The 20,351-nt window shown below is 35.4% G+C and overlaps 1 protein-coding gene across 7 annotated transcripts; it reads left to right on the top strand.

Moving 5' to 3' along the window:
* The first annotated feature begins 446 nt into the window (after positions 1-446).
* Positions 447-20,288, top strand: LOC108102953 (AMP deaminase 2). Of its 7 annotated transcripts, none has more exons than XM_017208234.1 (11): positions 447-957; positions 8,916-9,060; positions 15,835-16,169; positions 16,837-16,872; positions 18,032-18,150; positions 18,216-18,310; positions 18,373-18,829; positions 18,890-19,344; positions 19,404-19,698; positions 19,760-19,870; positions 19,936-20,288. In XM_017208234.1, exons 1-11 carry the CDS (start codon positions 837-839, stop codon positions 20,113-20,115), a joined length of 2,349 nt encoding a protein of 782 aa, XP_017063723.1. In that variant the 5' UTR covers positions 447-836; the 3' UTR covers positions 20,116-20,288. The 7 variants fall into 7 exon arrangements, with proteins under 7 accessions (XP_017063723.1, XP_017063725.1, XP_017063720.1 ...); XM_017208231.1 differs by lacking the exon at positions 447-957 and adding an exon at positions 5,947-6,608; XM_017208233.2 differs by lacking the exon at positions 447-957 and adding an exon at positions 8,509-8,769.
* Positions 20,289-20,351: the final 63 nt, after the last annotated feature.

Below are 20,351 nucleotides of genomic sequence, written 5' to 3'. Positions count from 1 at the left end.
TATTCCTATTACTATTCACATTAAAAAAATTCTTTTTTGCTGTTACTTTTTAATATTTAAATAACAAACTTCAAAATCAAAACCTAAGGATCGTTTTATTGACTTTTAAATTAAACTTCCTAGCTTTTGTTGCTTTTTTATCAACAGACATGGTCATACCATTATAGTTTTAGCAAGTTTTAACATGCTCGCTATGTAAAAGATATTCTCCAGCAGAAGTGACACGATTTTTGTTCCTATTTCCCAGTTCTTACTGTAATTTTACCTTTTCAAATACCTCAAACGAACAAACCATTTTAAAACTGAAAGCCTATAAAGTCTCCACACATATTTTCCCGCCAAACTGAAAGCTTTTCCCCGTTATTCTTAAAGTTTCTTGAGGATATTTTGGCGTACTGGCTATGGTCACACTGCGCGTTGCTTCGGGATTTTAGTCGCAAAAAAAATTCGCACCGAGCAGAAGCTTTTTGCAACCTACATTTCTTTCCCACGTTTCAATCGCACACGAAATAGCAGTATTATTGTTGTTACCACCGTTTGTTGTGGTTGTTGTTTTGCATTTTTTTTACTGTGTTTTACAATCAAGTTTTAAGAATCGTAGAGAACGTAGAAAACCAATAACATTAGAGATAAAGAAAATTAGAGAAGCTCTTAAAATAAAAACCAACTCGAATAAGTGACTGCGTGGTTGGTTGGCCTTTGAGTTTACCGGGATTGATCCCGAAGGTTCCCAAAAAGGTTTTTTCGAATTTCAAACGGAAGAGGAGAAGAAAGAACAGCAGGTCCCTATAGCCAAGGACATCCTATATAGTGAAGACCGGAGATATAGCCGGGAAATGCAGAGCTACGCGGATGCACTGAGTGCCAAGGGCTATCGCAGCTTCGGATTTGACACGGACATGGAAATGGACATGGACATGGGCTGCACGATGCGGCGCATCGAAAAGCGCAAAGGCGGTGAGTGTGTCATTGTGGGCGTGGACATGGACATGAGCATGGGCGGCTGACGACAGTGAGGGGGCGGGGTTGTGTGTGTGTGTGTGCGTGTGCTTGCGTGTAAAGACAGGGACGTCGAGTGGGTTTGCTCAAGGGGATATTTAATTATGTTTTAATTGATCAATGTGTAGGTATAGAAAAAGGAATACATAAATTACAGTATGTATTCGCTAAAAAAACACTCTTTGAATAAAATTAATGATATTTTTACGAAAAATTGTAATATGTAAGCTTATTTCAAAGTTGAAAAGTTCTTTTAAGTTTATTTCTTAACTTATTTGTATAAATCAACTCCAATTGCAGTTTTTGTTTAGCAAATGAGGAATATTGTTAAAAAAACATATTTTTACAGCCTGCTAAATATTTGTATTATCTTTAAGATGTATATTAATTAAATATTTGATTTATTTATTATTCTTTTTGCAATATTTTGGCTTCATTATGCAAATTCGTTTATATGGAAATTACTTTTGTGGAATTTAAAGAACATTTCAATGCATATTGCGGAATTGCAAAGGTAAACAAATTGATTGGCATTTAAAGAAACCCATTTTATTTTATTTTTTGCGCATAAATGATTGGCTTTTCCATGGGTGTACGCTGGGTTTTTCAAAGAGGGTTTTTTGGAATAAAAAATATACAAATTGTTCTACCTTTCTATAACTCGAAAAGAAAACTCTATAACTTGAATAATATTTTTAAATTTACCTAGTATTAAAAATTGACTATTGATTATTGTAATACAAGATTACTTTATTATAGAAGAAATGACAGGAAGAAGCTTACTTTCTTAAGAACCTTTCACTTGTTTAGTACAAAAACCTAAACAGAAACAGGTTTCTGTTAAGAACATAAGAACCCATAGAACAGAGAAGTTCTGACCCCATTTACCAGCCACGCCCCCTATAACGAAGTACGCCTCTGCATACGTGTGTGGGTGAAATATATACCGATGTGTGAGTATGTGGGATGCATTGACTTTTGCGCCTTCGTTCACTTCGTTTACTGGTCATCGCCGTGAAATATTTCCACTTCCATGTCAAAAGAAAAAACACGCACAGAATGCATAAGTGTGTGTGTGTGTGTATAATGCACGAGTGTGTAAGTGTGCTAGAATGCCTTTGTGGTTGTAATGACGTGCAATTATTATAATCAGTCAGCGAGAAAGAGGCGTGCTAGTAACTGTGCATAAATTATCTGACTAAAGTACACTAGTTCCTCCGCTGATGATGATGATGATGATGGAGGTTGCTCCTTTGATGAGGAATCCCTCTGTTGCCCTACAATTATCTCCGCTGTTCAAGCTGGGCTCTTGTTCTACATATACATAAATGTATCTCTCTCCCCCCCTCGTATGCTTGTGGTAGTGGACCATAAAGTGACGTCATTCTAGTTTCGATTTTTTTCCCCTTTTTTGGGTCAGATGTGGTTTCTTTGCCAAGAAAATATGGTTATAAATTGCAAGAAGCTGTATGCTTTCATTCTGTACAAATTATCATATTTACTTCATCGTTTTGATTAATGAAGCTCTAATTTATCTGCTTTGAAATTGTAGTTCTGCTTTATTAGCAAAAAGATTTAGCTCAATTAATTGAATGGGATTGTGAAAGAGGGAAATATTCTTAAGATTTATTTAAATTGAAGTTGAATTGACATTTTGGATTAGCTTTAAAGTATTTTAGTAGTAAGTTTAGTTTTTAGCTTACAATCTTTTTATATGGAACTTCTAAGTTTTATATTTCCTTCGTTTTCTGAATAGGTTGAGTATTATTCCACCTGATTTATCTCACATTCCCGCGACTAAGCCAATGTTTTCCCTAACTTAATTGTTCTCTTTCTTAATTCATTTGTCTTTTTCATTATTTTTATGCTCTGTAAGTACTGTTTTTTTTTTTATTTACTTTCGCATTTTTTGCGTTTCTATATGGTTTTTTTTTGTTGATGCAGCAAACAAACGCAATGGGAAAAACCAACAGCAAATACAAAGCCATTTAGGAAATTGGTTAAACATGAGGCAAACTCATGCGAAAGCAGGCGCTGGCATAGCGAGTGAGAGAGACATTTATATTTATGGGCCAGCCTGTATGTGGGCCAATTAGCCGCTGTTATTTGCTCTGACTCATCGCTTAGAAGGTTGCTTTCTGGGTGTTTTCGATGATGCCTCCAAAACCATAAACCCCAACACCCAAGAAAACCAAACCCTCCGAAATAGAAACCCAACTCCATATTGTTAGTGCAGTCCAATGGACTTAATCTAATCTCTAGTGCACGGCAGGGCGAATTTATTGTTTGACCAGCTGAATTTATGGATCCCTTAAAGCACCACGTGGCCTTTCAATGGGTAAAAACTAAGCATTATTTCACGTTCAAATCAAGTTAATATTGAGCACATTTTTACTTTATAAAAAACATATTTTAAAGTGTCCTTAAATTTTTACATTTGAATTTTTAATTTTTTTCAGTGCAACTCTTCTGATTTTATTCTCCTCTTCTCTATGTTTCCACTTCTTAAGTTTATGTTCTTTTAGTCTCTTATCAGCACCTTTGATATTCAAGTTTTTGTGCACAGTAAAAAATCAGGTGACTTTAGTATCAATTTTTCGAATAATACTTTGTGAAATTTCAAATATCTAACTAATAATTTAACATTATAATTTCATTTCCCTTAACCAAACTTGATTGTCATGTCTGAATATAAAACTACAACTTTGTATAACTAATTTTTGCTTTGTGCGCCGCAGTACTACTCTCTTATCGGTCTATAAATAACCTCCGTGAATAACAACATTCAAATTCAAGTTCGAAGTACACATATATAAATATAGTTGCATTATTCACGATCGTTACTATAGCTCCCATTATCTATTATCTGACCAATCTAGTGGCCATATCCCAACTAATACTTATATCATCATCATCATCCAACTCAATTGGGGCAGTCATTGGGTTGACATGTGTCCACCGCTTTATGAGAAATGTGTTGCGTTCAATCAACTGAAGAGGGGGGAAAAAAGCCAAAGAACCAAATGGCAAAAGGCTCTCTATACAATCCACACAAGTTGCCAGATAAATATGAGCCATCAAATCAAATTGAAATTATAATATACATAAATGTTAGTTTATATATTATAAACACCAACTATTATAGGAAACATAAGAGTACTATACAGCACATTTTATATCCTTAGTTCCTATTTAAAACATCTTGGTCCTATTTGATTTCCCTTCACTGTTTGCTAACGACAGCTGGCTTGTGTCCGTCGTGTAGACATAGGTCAGGGTTTTCCAATTAGAAACAAATACTAAAAAGGCGGTCGGCGGGAAAAACAAAGAAAACAATACACCATTTCCCATACACACACATACACACACACATACAATCACTCACCCACGCGATATATGGATATTATTATTGTTTAAGCTTCTAAATGATTTATTTGTGGTTCCGTGCCGCCGGCTTTCTCTCTTTAGGAAACTTTACGCTCTTTTCCGGCTGACTTTTCTCTTCCTTATTTTCCCTTTTTACTTTTTCTACTGAAAAACGAGACTGACTGCAGATAGTCATGCCAAATCAACTGTTTATATTCATAGCTTATTATTACATATATGTATGAAGCGAAAATTTTCCAAGCACAAACGGATAAAAATGAGTGGAAAATCAAAGTCAGTTGACTGCGCGAAGTCGAATCGAGCGGCAAGTTCGGAATATGTATCAAGTCATCGGAAAAGTCAAACACGTTCTTTGATTTCTTCTTTCCTCGGGGTTACGCAAGGTGGAAAGTTTTTGCCATTTATATATTTTTGCTTTGTGAAATGAAAATCAATAGTGAATCTTGTCGGGCACTTTGCCCGAAAAAATCAAAACAAGAAAAGGCCAAAACGCAGCAATTAATAAGTTCGCAATTCGGTCAATAAATACAAAACAAAGAGCTGTGCCAAAAATACAACGAAATAAAATGAAATAAGCTTAAGCACAATCGAATAATAAATTAAAACGTACCAACAGATAAACAAAACACATATATTCATGTCTATATGTCCATCTTTCTATATATATATATATATATATATATATATGACATATATATGAACAAAAATATATAGTATATATATCGCACAGCTGGCAAATAAGGCAAATGAACTGACAATGACTTGCATTCAGAGCTGAAAATATAATATCAAGTTGAACCAACCGATTGCTGTATGAAGCTATCAAAACAACCCATGGGTTATTAACAACCCACTGCTAACCATCGGTACTTCCAATTTCAATTTCCAATTCCAATTTTGGCTACCATCTGGGAGGGGGGTCTATTGATAAACCCAGGGGCTAAGTGCCCCTGACAGGTTGTTAAACAAATCGAGACGAGCCCTCCTTAATAGAGGAAAATTACCAGACTAAAACTATAAATAGTAGCTAGAAATTGAAGTGCCATATCGAGATAGCAATCTTATCATCGTTACCAGTTGGCAATCTAATGAAAATATCACCGAAATGTATCATTTTTTTGGTGTTCTATATAATGAATCATAGACTTTATGAAGAATAAACAGTCAGATTGATATGATTTCCAAGAAGTGATTATTATCAAAGAAAACTTTAAACTTCTGCTGATATTCCACAGAAAAATGTGTACTTTTCTTTTCCCACTTAAAATTTTTCAAATATCTAAATTTTTAAAGTATTTTGTACCTCTGCAAAAGTTAAAAGTTACATTTTAAAAATCTAAAACATTGTTTTCTTTTGTTTTAATTGCAATCCCTACTGCCTTTCACTTGGGTTCAAAGAGCTTTGATCTTGAAAGACCCCCATTTCCTACGATCCCCTCAACATGGGCTACATGCATTTTGTTTATCCAAAATATTGTTTATAATTAGCAAACATTGTGGGCTTTCTGAGCTTTTTTGTGAGCGCTAAAAGCTTCCTTACAACTTTACCCGATATATAGACTTTGGATCCGCTGAGATCGGGAGAGGTGTGAAATATATACACATATAAATATATAATGAGAGAGAGAAAAAACTGAGGAAAAACGGAGACGGAGACAAACAAAGGCCAAAGACAAGCGCGTAGAAGATGCGCGAATTGCGTCGGACAGAATTCAAACTATATTAAGTGCAGCCGATCGCGGGCGGTATATATCCCAACGATCCGTGCCGACAGTTGTCCCAAGACATTGCCCCAGAGCAGAATCTCAAGCACAGGCGGCGACACCTGTCACCGGGAGAATTACATAAAAAAAAACTCAAATAAAAAAGAAAACACACAAACACGACAAAAATTCTCCACAGCCGGAAAATCAAAATTGATAAAACAATATAGAAGGAGGAAAAATAACGAAAAGTTATCCAAAATAAACAAGAAAACAGATCGCAAATAGTTAAGATTGTGAGGATCGCAGGATCCAAAGATCAAGTCGAGATGTCGTACCGCGGAATGCTAAGCACCTCGGACGACTCGTCCGCAGAGAGGGGCGCTCCTGGCATGGAGTCCTTTGAAGGTTCAGTGATGTCCCATCCGACCACAAATGTGAACAAGACCGGCAGCAAAGTCCTCAACACGTCCTCATCCATATCCCAGCCCCAAAGGGCTACCCCAAATCGCTGTCCGTGTAAGTGCATGCAAAACGATCACTGACCCACTGACCTTTTGGTACACAGAGAGAAAATGTATCTAAAAAAATTGCTAAGAATTTAGCCATTACAGAATATTGAGATATAAGCCCACTCATTAGTAAAAACTTACTAAAACTTTTTTTTAGATAAGTTTAAAGCTGATTTCGGTCAGCTATATTGTTCTTTAAATCGTAATTAGATTGAAAACTTTATAAAAACGTTAAACGTTTCTATAATATTATAAGAAAGTTGCATTTTTTTTAGACTTTTTCTTTCTTCTTAACGTAATTTTAAAAGCATATGAAATTGTATGACATTTTGGAACTTAGATACATATGTTTATATATATCTGTGTATTTGGCTGCGTTTTTGTTCTCTGTTTTAGTCTCTCACTTCTCTGCTGAAAAAAGAAAGCAATAGAAAGACATTCACTCTCCCACGCACACATTAAAGCACTCTCACTCAAAACAAAACCTGTAGCACTAAGCTAAAAAACAGCAATATGCTACACTTCAAGAAAATTCCTAGCTATACAAATTGTATACGTTTTTATATCACAAACCTGCTTTAAGATTGAACTACATTCAAGGGTTTAAAAACTTGTAATGAAGTTCATTTATAAAGAAATAATACATTTTATTTGAATGATCAACATAAATATCTTGTGCGAAATAATTTTGTAAAATATTTAAATGAAGTCTACTAAGTAAATAAATTATTTCAGTGTCGCTATTCAGTCGCTGCGCAGCCAATCAGTCGCAACGTCTCTCAAGTCTCACTAACCTATATAAAAATATAGGAAAGTTATTATACCCTGTGATATGGTTGTTAGGAATCTAAAAACGTTTTGTCTATATACGATACGGGATACGAATGAACAACTGTTTTACTATAACATCTAAGAACACTCTATAAAACCTATTTAGGGGTCGAAAAAGGTCTCAGAAGAAAACTTTTTAGCGTCTTTCCTTATAAGAAAAGGACTAACTAAAACCAGCCCACTTTAAATTAATAAATCGGATCAAAAGCTGTTACATAAATTTTATTTGTTTTATCTCTAATCTTAATACAATAATAATTAGCTTTTAAATTTTACAATTAAGATAATTACAAGACTTAAAATTATCTCTCACTCCTCGAGATTTTTTGCTTCCACAGTGATAAGAATTTATTCTTGTTTTTGACCTTGAAGTGTATTTCAACTTCGAATCGCCTCAATCAGTGTTTTCATCTTGTTTGTTGTTTGTTGAGTGCGTGTTTTGATTTTACCAGTGTTTTTACTATCTCCCCTGTCACAGTGCACCTTACCCCGCTTCTTCTCTTTCTACACTGAGCAAAATAGTTGGGTGCTTTTTATAAGCAAGTAAATTAAAAAAAATTCTTACTAAAGATTTTTCTAATGTCAATTTACCTGATTAATGTTTGTTAATATTAATTTTTATATTCCTATAACAGGAGTACATTTTCATAGCATTAGATCTATGATTTATTTTCAAAATCGATCGAAAAAGATTTTATTAATCTTTTAAGAACGAACTTGAATAATGATAATAGTTCCCATGCTTTAAAATTGTTGTTATGTTACATTGTATAAAATTTAAAAAATAATAAAAGTAAACATTAATCAAATACTTGTGTACGCTTATATATCAACATTAGAAAATCTTCTTAAGATTATTCCTGACTTCACCTTTATAACTTATAGTTTTCCCTCAGTGCACTCTGATTTTTAAAATGTTGTTTGCTTGCCAATCTGTAATCAATTTTGTTTAGATGTTTTTTCTTGGGAGTGGCAGTGTTTTTTATTTTTTGCTTTGCTGTCTAAAATGATGCGACTCTGCTGCAGTCGCTGTCGCTGTCTCTGCCTCTGTCGGCGTTGGTAGGTTTCGGCCTGGAATTCTCCAATCTGCGATCTTCGATGTTTTCCCATTTCATTTAAGCGACAACTCTCGACCAAGTTACATCTCAGCACGATCTTAAGTTTTTCTGGTTTTCACGTTGCACTTTTTTGTTTTGTTTTAACCATGAACTTCAATCGCATGGATACCGCTCATCGGTTACGAGTCGATGTTCGGCTTTATGGTGGATCGATGGGAAATCAACTTCATGATACCAGCAATCTTACTACCACGCCCACTATCTCATCAGACGATCTTAGTAGGTTATAGACTTTAAGATATATAAATGAAAAAAAAAAAACTAGAACCTCACTGTTGCAAATCTAATAACTTTCTCACATTTTTCAAACATCTGCTTAATCTAATGTTTCGAATCAAATCTAAATAAATATTTCTTATTTTCAGGTGACCTCACCGATTCACCCGTAGATGAGAAGGCTGAAGCTGATGTGGAGGTGACCAACGAGATCTCGGCTCCATACGAGGTGCCACAATTTCCCATTGAACAGATCGAAAAGAAGCTGCAAATCCAGCGTCATCTCAATGAAAAGTGAGTATAGTAAACTATATTTATTTTATAAGAAGTAAAACAATGAAAATGTCACTAAAAATCAGTCTAGACTATTACGAATATTACTATAAATAAATAGGAGATTTTATTTAAAACTGATTGGCTTAATTGAAGCTTATCAGTAAGACTGCGATAATGAAGCATTAAATGATGAAAATTATAAAATATTACAGTTTTCGAAAGGTTTAATCAGTTATTGATAGGATTTTGAACCTGTCTTACGTTCACGGTTTGCAACTAGCACGATCGGACAGTGATCAAAACAATTAGATGAAGCAGCACGTTTCAAATATGTAAGTTTAAGTTGTGACAAAAACAGAAGGTTATATTTGCATAGCCTGATAAGAAACAAGAGGGAATGATATAGTCGACAGACTCAACTCTAAGATACCCTTTACCCAGCAAGCAATAATCTTGCTCTGCAGGTTTGGACATTGGCAGCCCATTTCCCATCCATCAGCTTTCTGATTTTGAATATTTCGATCAATAACATAATATATATAATATATTATATACAATATATAATATAATATAAGATATATACTATATTTCCTAATTGAGAAGCCTTATATTTGAGGCTAAAGTAAAATTTATTTACTTTAGCTCAGATATAAAATATTAGAAATAAGAAATTCGAGGAATTATCTATGTCTTGCATAGTAATATGTGGAGAAATCAAGTCGTTTATACACTCCTTTGAGTTTTCGAAATAATTATCAATAGAAAAATATATAAACCGGGCACTAACCTTACTCCATATATTTGAAGATGATTTTCGGGAACGGTTGATTGTTGAGTGTTCTTTGATGAAAGTAGTGTAGATGGTGTGTGTAGTGATAAAAACTGCTTTTCCCGCGGTGCGCCAAATGCAAATAAACAAATTTATCATTATTAGAATTTGTAAAACCAAAAATATGAAATACACATATATATGCCACATACCTCATTGTTTGATACTTTTTACAATTTTAATTTATTAGTTAAGTTTACCTGGATTTTAGCATTACCGTTGTTCATCATCATCAATGTATACTTTTTTATGTATACATATTTGGGGTCATCTCGCGGTGCAACAAATAGATAAATTTATCGTTATTAGAATATTGTTTTAAATAGAAATAAGATATACTTCATTACCACAAACCTCGATGTTCGATACTATTCATTATATGCAAATATGCATATAATATTTTAACTCAATTTGTCCCGCGGAGCGCCATTTTCATGTCGACATGGAAAACAGCGAAATAGATTATTTAAACAAAATAACTCAAAAATAATATTGCGGTAAAAAATAATAATGTTATTTGACGAAACTTTCAAAGTAAATTCATTTTTTCTTTCGATGTTAGCATAATAAATTAAAAAAAATTTATAAAAAAAAAGTAAAGAAAATAAATATATAAAAAAATTAATATAAAAAGTGTATATAAAAAAATAAATATTAAAAAAATATATAGAAAAATAAATATTAAAAATAAATATTAAAAAAGTAAATATTAAAAAATATATATAAAAATAAATATAAAAACATATATTTTTTGGATACACTTACCTTAATATTCCTACATTACTCAATGTTAAGATTGATTGGGATTTGTTAAAAATAGAGTAATGCATATTCGTTGTCCATTTACTGTGAATATATTTCTTATAAGTACATATTTATGTGTATGTAATACATATGACATACATACTTACCTCCGCACTTCAACGCTATAGTTTTATTCGCATTTCGGCAAAATAATAGGTAATAATAATATTATATCAAAAATCCGTTTGGCAAGCCAAACATCAAAGTCGACTAAAATCGACTTTGAGTAAGTATTTTCGGTATTACCGAAATGAGTACAAAGTTCGCCACTAACCTTGTTCGTCCACCTTACTCCATTTACCGTTTTTATTCTATCTCCGAATATTCGTCATGTGAAGATGTATGTACATATGTACATGTAGATATGGGGAGCTGCACACATACACTTTCACTTTCACCGCGGAGCACCCGTTACATTTCAATATAAAAATTAGTTTATTTCACGATTTAATCAATTCAGACTTGACAAAACACCAAGTACTGTCCTACGATCACTTTTAATTAACACTTTTACCACTTTTTAATACTTTTAACACTTTTTAAAACCAACTGCAAAAGGTGCGTCTAACTCAGGTGTGTAACTCGCTAAGAATGAGAACTGCAAGGTGTGAGAAGGAAAGGGAAAGGGAGGGAGAGCTTTTAACTTGCAGACGAGAAGGGAAGAGAGAGGGGCTTTCGATTGATCTTCGTTTTGCTTCTCCTCCTCATTTATTCATTGTCAAAGTATTGAGATCGTATTACAAGTTAACATTAAATTAAATAATTTAATTTTGCAAGTCAAAGAACTAATATTAATTATTAAAATAAATATCAATGAAATTAATATGTATAATATATATATTAATATATATATATATATATATATTTTAGGATGATTGACCACGATTTTTTATATTGCATGAGGTATCTTAAGTAGATATATGTAAATTTACACCTGCACATGAGAACTTACATACATACATATATGAAGACGCCCACTCACACACTTTCACTTGTCTTACGGAGCACACTTTGCATTTTGGCATTAAAAAGAGCTAAATTCACAATTTAAGCAATAAATACTTTAAAAAACACTAAACTTTGTCCTGCGATTAATTTTTATGCACTACTTTGTTAATTTTTAACACTTTTTAAAACCAACTGCAAGACCTGCGTGTTAGCTAGGTCAGTGACTCGTTTAAGAATGAGATCTGGAAGGTGTGAGAATGGGAAAGAGAGGAAAGGGAGGCAGAACTTTTAACTTACTGACGAGAAGGGAAGAGAGGGGCTTTCGAATGATTTTCGTTTTGCTTCTCCTCCTCATTTAATCAGTTCTTCATTGTCAAAGTATTGAGATCAAAGTATTCAAGAATTTAATTTTGCAAATCAACAAATTATTATAAATTATAAAAATAAAGATCAACGAAATTAATATATTTTAGAATGATTGACCATGATTTTTTATATTACTTGAGGTATCTTAAGTACATATAAATTTATACCTGCACAAGAGAACTTACATATATGAAGACGCCCACTCACACACTTTCGCTTGTCTCACGGAGCACACTTTTCATTTTGGCATTAAAAAGAGCTAAATTCACTTTTTAAACAATGAATACTTAAAAAACACTAGACGTTGTCTTGCGATTACTTTTTATGCACTACTTTGATAATTTTTAACACTTTTTAAAACCAACTGCAAGACCTGCGTGTTAACTAGGTCAGTGACGCGTTAAGAATGGCAAGAGGAAGGTGTGAGAAGCAATGGGAAAGGGAGGGAGAGCTTTTACTCGTTGACGAGAAGGGAGCGGAGGGGCTTTTCAACGATCTTCGTTTTGCTTCTCCTCCCTATTTCTTCATTGCCAAAGTATTCAAATCATATTTCAAGCTAACATTACGATTAATCATTTAATCTTGAAAATCAACGAACTTTTATTAATTATTAAAATAAATATCAATGAAATAAATATATTTTAGGAACACCGACTATGATTTAAGTACATATAAATTTACACCCGCACATGAAAACTTACATTCATACATACATATGTACATATATGAAGACGCCCACTCACACACTTTTACTTGCCACGCGCAGCACCCTTTGCATTTTGGCAATAAAAAGAGCCAAATTCACCATTAAAACAATAAGTACTTTAAAAAACACAAAATTGTTGTCCTGCAATCACTTTTTATGCACTACTTTATCAATTGCTAACACTTTTTAAATCCAACTACACGATGTGCGTGTTAATTAGGTCAGTGACTCGTTAAGACTGAAAACTAGGAAGAACAAAAAAAGAAGAAGAAGAGCTTTAATGGTAGCCGGGAAAGGGAGCTTTCCAAAGATCTTCGTTTTACTATTCATTTTTTCTTAGTGAAAAAATTAAAATAGCTTTTATTTATTATTAAATATTAATATTAAATAATGTCGTTTAACTTTCCAAAATTTAAAACTTTTTAATGTTTAAAATATGTATGTACATATGAATAAAATAAATTAATATATTTCGGGACCACTGTTCTTTGTTTACCTTATACTCGAGGTTCCCTATTTACATACATATGTACATATAAGTAGACGCCGGGTCAATAAACTTTCAGTCGTCCCGCAGAGCAGACCTAGAATTGGGCATTCAAAATTAATTGAATTCACCATTAATCTAATAAATTGTATTAACAAGAAAAACAGTTCTGCAATTACTTTTAATGAACTGTTCTATTAATTGTTAACACTTTCTAAAACCAAAATAATATGTGCGTGTAATTTACATATCTACATGTGTATTTGCTTAAGAATGAATGAAAGCTGAAAAAACGGTAAAGCGCGAAGGAGAACTAAGGCACAGTAGCGAAAGAAGAGATAACGGATTTCCAATGATATTCTTTTCGCTCCTATCTCATTTCTGTTTTTCTTTTCAATGTCAAAGCTTGAATAATACCAAATATCGCTTAGAGAAGGAAAAGTGAATTATAAATAGTATTGTGCTATCACTTCGGCAATTTAAAGTCTAGCGGATATGGTGGATCTCAAAATCTCTGCCTGACAAGTGAATGGAAAAGATAACATAGCGGAATGTGCACAAGCGCAGACTATAGAATGGAAAAAAAGGTATTCGACTATTGGACACCCGCTAGAAAATAGTTTGTTTTAAGTATATTCACATTATGTACATAGCTTATATGTAATATTGGGTCAGTCCTAATTTATTGCGCTGTTCTTCTGAATCCCCATTGTCTGTTTACACTAATCAGATCTGAACCTAAATCGGTTCTGATTTTGATTTGTTTACTTTACATGCAAGGCAGTCAATGTACGACGGGTTCACAGATCTCGTGATCGAGCCCTTATCAGCAAGTCTGGTTTAAGGTTAGATGTTTCCCAAGGCCAAAATGCTATATTTCAAATCATTTTAAATATTTAATCCAACAGAGAAAACAATTCTATGAGCTTCAACAATGGAAAGAAAACATATTAATTAAATTACAAAGTTTTAAGTTTAATATTAATGATAAATGCTAAATAAATAGTAATATATTTCTAGAATACATATTTGTTTACTAAAAGTTGAACAAATATTAAATTGCACTTGGACTAATTTGTTAAAAATGTTTAACAAAATTATTCTCTGCTTAGATATCATTCCAGAGCAGTTTCTATAGCCTCATAATGAGGCAGCCGCAAAGTTTAGTCGTTGCACGCGGCGTAATTATCAGGCTATCCGAGAGGGTGGTGCTGCAGGTGTTGGGTAGTTCCATATAGAGCAGGTGGGTGTTTCCTGGCTAATCCAAAAGTGGGTTTATGGCTGGGCTAGAGTCCGGGTTTCGGGTTTTTGGCGAAAGTGTAGACCGATGCAGAACACGTTTTGATTTTGAATGGAACTGCATTAGGCAGCCGCAGCTGGAGGTGATGGACTTTCGCCCATGCCACCCAAAAACGACGGTGGTGGGGCTTATGGCATAACGAACCACCACCGCCATGAGTAAGGGAAGCACTGTGTAACCAACGGTTGAGTTCTGGCTCGGATTCCGTCACTTTCAGTACGCTCCGATCCAATAAACGGGCAGCTCAACGGCGCGAAACGCGGCCCAAAAAGTTTCCCACCTGCCAATACTGGTGCTACCTTTGCGACCTCCGCTGACATTGAGCCCTCCTAATAAGGGGAATCACTCAAACGTACCGCCACCCACTGCCCCACTAAATTCCACCAACGTCGTTGTTGTTCGTGTCGCACGCCAGGCGTTGCTAAAAAACAAAAATTAAATAAAAGAAAAGCAACTAAGAAGCGGCGCGTTTGGAAAAACTTTCCAACTTGCACGGACACTTCAAGTTTTTTTGGCTTAAACCGAGAATCCCGACAAGTTTCGCACGCCATTCGAAAAAAAAGGGGACAAAACCCCCAGCCAGGGGGCTTATGAATATCCATCTAAAAGTTAACAAAAATCTGAAAAATTTTCTTATTTTTTTGTGATAAAGTTATTCTAGAATTTTAATAGAATTTGTAGGTGTTTTAAGATCATAAGCTAAGGCTAGAAACTTTTCAAAATTGCTGTTAAAGAAAGTAAAAAATTATTCGAAGTATTTATTCGGTTTGTTTATGAATAGTTAACCCTAAGAGAGCTCCGAGTTAATGTTTGTTAGCCAAAAAGACAATCGAAGTATCTTAATTTAGTTTAAAGAGTTTCCCCAAAACACGCAATTTGTGGCAACTAAAGAAATACGTTTATGTTCTACGGGGTTGCAAGAGTTATACTGATAGCGTGTTGGATTGCAAATTAGTGGCAATCGGTAGCTTCGCATTGCTATAAATCAACCGGTCAATCGATCATTAACATCTCCGTATTCGAAGGAGAGAGAAGCCATCCAAAAGAAGGGACAACTCAAAGCGGAGTGCTCCAATAGTCGGTGGTCACTGGTCAGAGCAGGATGTCCTTCGCGGATGATAGCTACAGCTTTGGGCGCTGCTACGAATATCAACCAGACGATTCCAAATGGTCAGCAGTGCAATAGGAAATCTTGAATTACGAGTGGTATCAAAGATAGCTTAAAACTTCTGATATAATCGACTTTGATTCCCCTCTTCCACCGCTTAAACTACCAAAATGTATATATTTTTCAATTTTATTTGAATGCATTTATAAAATCTATATCTTCTCTTATTATTTTGTACTTTCAGGCAGGCTACTGGAACCAGGCCCGCTCCTGCAGCTCCCGTTTTGTCAACGCACAGGGAATCATCTAGCAGCACCGAGGAACACGATGCCGCTGTTGAAGTCGACAGAAACGATGCCGACATTAATTTTCAAAGGGTCTCCATTTCCGGGGAGGACACCAGTGGTGTTCCCCTGGAGGATTTGGAGCGAGCATCGACTTTGCTCATCGAAGCACTTCGTCTCCGCAGCCACTACATGGCCATGTCGGATCAGTCGTTTCCCTCGACTACGGCGCGTTTCCTCAAGACGGTGAAACTTAAGGATCGCATTAACAATGTGCCCGTCAAGGAGGTATCGGGTGAGTTGATGTAATTCATTAACCCAAGAATCCTTTTTCCCAGAAGATGAGTCCAAATTCAGTTTTGTGGTCTGCCTTTATAAGGTGGTGCCTTCATTATATCCATTCTATATGGAGTGGGTCGATTTACAGGATAGGTTATATGTTTATTTAAGCCAACAAGCTCATAAAAAGTATTCATATCCGGCCCAATGATATCGAAATCGACCCATTTCACCGCAGTTATGTAAATATGTATAAAATAGCAATTTTGTACAGATGTCCCTTAAGTGTTGTGATGCACCAAAATGCATACATTTATTTGTATATTGCAATTAATTTGCTTTCGAGTGAATTATGTATAATACAATATTGATATTAGCGTGTGTTTTGTGTAAACTGTACGCGCTAGTGTTGCCACCTCGTTTAATTCCAGAGGTCAGCTCGTGTGTCCGTCTATTTCTCGCCTCCGCCTTAGCAGCTGCTGCCCCGCTCGAGTCCCCGTTTTTTTTATAATTTTATTTAAAGCCACTTTAACGAGCTACTATCTGTTTTCCATTTGAATTTCCCTTTCTCTGTTACATACTATATGTTTGAGCCTTTTAAGCCCGTTGTTTTTTTTTTGTTTCAATTTGATTTTGTACCGAATATTTATTTCTCTTCTCGTATTTTTCATTATTTCTTATAGACATCATTCGTAAAATGAGTGTAACGAGCATACAAGGTAATTCGTGTGCACACCTGATTTCCAACAACCTATACCTCTTGCTCCTATCCAAAATTTCCTACCACGTTCGATTTGAATACAAGCAGAACAACTCCTCCTTCTTCCGTTCCGCCTGACATTTGATTTCCGTTGAGCACTGCTTCATCTTATTCTGCGTAATTTTTGCTTCACAATGCTAACCTCAAAGCTACAAACTACAAATGCTGCTTTCAACGCAGACAGTGTTGCCAATTTAGTGTGATTCTCATTAAGATTATGTTTTCAAATTAGGGTAATATCCAACCGTTTGTTATATGTTTAAATGTTTTGTGCCTAAAAGAAAAGTTCAAAGCTACAGTTTTGATTCAACCTTACTAGTTGGGCTTCACCGAATTCGCCATTACCGTTTTGTAATTGTTGTAAATCAACTATAAATATATTGCAAAAAACAGCAAAGTTGGCCACACTAACCTGCAGCTATCTGACTTGCTGCATTAAACACAAATTTAGCCACACTTAAGCAACTAAAGCTAGCTCGCTCGATTTTTCTATCAACAAATCGCATGGGAGTTTTCCTCGTTTTTCGTTTACTTTTAAATTTACACAACGTTTTGCATAAGTTACTTTGTGTTTGTTTGCTTTTAGTTAGTTTCTTTGTTTGTGTGTTAAATACTTTTGCTAACCAAGAACAAGACAAAAACACGCCTAAAGCTGATGTTGTAGACGCTTAGAAGTTAAACTCTCGCAGTTTGTCACTCACTTTGCGGCCCTTTTAAAAGGAAAAGCCTTGTACAAAAGGAAAAACTCAATCAATTTAATAGCTTTTGTAGAACAAGTACAAAAATCAATGTTATATTGCGCACTAGAGTGGAACTTAGATGTATTTTAAGATAAGAATAGAACTCTCTTGACTTAATCTATAGAAATATATAATTTCAAGTCATCTGAGATCCACTCTATAGCACTTAACAAGAAACACCAAACATTTTCTAAGATTAACACTCGCACAAACACCTGAGTGTAGAGTGTAGTTTTTGCCACTAACTGTACCAATTACCAATGCTGATCGATAGCCTTTGCAACTAAACAAAATTCTATTTTTTAATTTCTAAATCAACCAAAAAAAAAACACAATCACACCTTTGACTTGACACAAAATTTGTTGAGGAATCAACAGACGCCCATTTGAGGACGTCGCAGATGAAGATGACGAATCCGTGGAACGTGGAGTTTCCCGAAGATCAAGATTTCCGAATCAAGCCACTAAACGGAGTTTTTCACATTTACGAGAATGATGTAAGTTAGCACAAGTGGATTACCTTATACCTATATAAAATCCTATAATAAATATATTTTTACAGGACGATAGCAGCGAGATCAAGTTCGAATATCCGGATATGAGCCAATTTGTTAACGACATGCAGGTCATGTGCAATATGATTGCCGATGGGCCATTGTAAGTATTTTCTGTTTTAAAATTATAAAAAAAAATATATAAAAAACTCTTCATTTTGATAGGAAATCCTTTTGCTATCGACGTCTCTGTTATCTTTCATCCAAATACCAAATGCACGTACTCCTCAACGAACTCCGGGAGCTGGCTGCCCAGAAGGCTGTGCCACATCGTGATTTCTACAATACCCGCAAGGTTGATACCCATATCCATGCCGCATCCTGCATGAACCAGAAGCATCTGTTGCGCTTCATCAAAAAGACACTGAAGAACAATGCCAACGAGGTGGTGACCCACACCAATGGTCAGGCTATGACTCTGGCCCAAGTGTTCCAATCAATGAACCTGACAACCTATGATTTAACCGTTGATATGCTGGATGTACACGCAGATAGGAATACGTTCCATCGCTTCGATAAGTTCAACTCCAAGTACAATCCAATTGGGGAGTCGCGACTCAGGGAGGTGTTCCTCAAGACAGATAACTATCTAAATGGCAAATACTTTGCGCAGATCATAAAGGTAAAGTTTGTTTTTATAATCCATAAAAACCACTTAATAATATTTGATTTTTTTGTATAGGAAGTGGCATTCGATTTGGAGGAGTCCAAATACCAGAACGCCGAGCTTCGTCTCTCCATCTATGGAAAATCCCCTGATGAGTGGATCAAGCTGGCCAGATGGGCCATCGATAATGATGTATACAGCTCGAACATTCGCTGGCTTATACAGATACCGCGACTTTTCGATATCTTCAAGTCGAACAAGATGATGAAGTCATTCCAGGAGATTCTGAATAATATATTCCTGCCGCTCTTCGAGGCGACAGCCAGACCCAGCCAGCATCCAGAGCTACATCGTTTCCTACAGTACGTGATCGGTTTCGATTCGGTGGACGATGAGTCCAAGCCAGAGAATCCACTTTTTGACAATGATGTTCCGCGACCTGAAGAGTGGACCTACGAGGAAAATCCTCCATATGCTTATTATATCTACTATATGTACGCGAACATGACGGTGCTGAACAAGTTTAGACAGTGAGTTAAATGTTACTAAAAATTGCTATAATAACTAATTGACAACTATAACCCTGCAGATCGCGCGACATGAACACCTTTGTGCTGCGTCCTCATTGTGGCGAGGCTGGGCCGGTGCAACATTTGGTCTGTGGCTTCCTGATGGCCGAGAACATTTCTCACGGTCTCCTTCTTCGTAAGGTGCCCGTGCTGCAGTATCTGTATTATTTGACCCAGATCGGTATCGCCATGTCGCCGCTGTCGAACAATTCGCTGTTCCTCAACTACCATCGCAATCCGTTACCGGAATACTTAGCCCGGGGTCTCATAATTTCTCTATCGACGGATGATCCCTTGCAATTCCACTTTACTAAGGTAGATTTTTTTTTGTAATATCACCGCAACCATTTCTATATACAATCCCGATCTTATTTAGGAACCGCTCATGGAGGAGTACAGCATTGCGGCCCAGGTGTGGAAACTTAGCTCATGTGACATGTGCGAGTTGGCCAGGAACAGTGTAATGATGAGTGGATTCCCACATACCGTAAGTTCTAAATTATTTTTAAAAATAATATGAATATAACTTATTGCCTAACAAAAACCCAACAGATCAAACAGCAGTGGCTGGGACCCGTTTACTATGAGGATGGAATCATGGGCAATGACATTACACGAACCAATGTGCCCGAGATTCGGGTAGCCTATCGCTATGAGACGCTGCTGGACGAGCTCTCCAACATCTTTAAGGTGAACCAGACATGCTCTACCGCAGATTTGCACGCAAAGTAGTCTGGGAACATCTGCTCCATCGCGTTGTTTTGGCTTCCTACGCTAACTTAATGCAAAATACGCAGATATATATATATACGCTAGTTATATACATAATTTAAATGTTTCTTTACTAACCAAAATGTAAACGCGGCAGACCAAAACCTTTAAATATACAAAACTTGTACACGCAAGACTTTTGGGTCAACTTATTGAAAACAGTTAGAGATCCAGTAAAGCTTTTATTAGATGGGTAT

The sequence above is a fragment of the Drosophila eugracilis genome, unplaced genomic scaffold (assembly GCF_018153835.1).
Source record: "Drosophila eugracilis isolate 14026-0451.02 unplaced genomic scaffold, ASM1815383v1 contig_124, whole genome shotgun sequence".
In the NCBI taxonomy this organism is placed as follows: domain Eukaryota; kingdom Metazoa; phylum Arthropoda; class Insecta; order Diptera; family Drosophilidae; genus Drosophila; species Drosophila eugracilis.
This window is presented reverse-complemented; position numbering and strand designations above follow the sequence as displayed.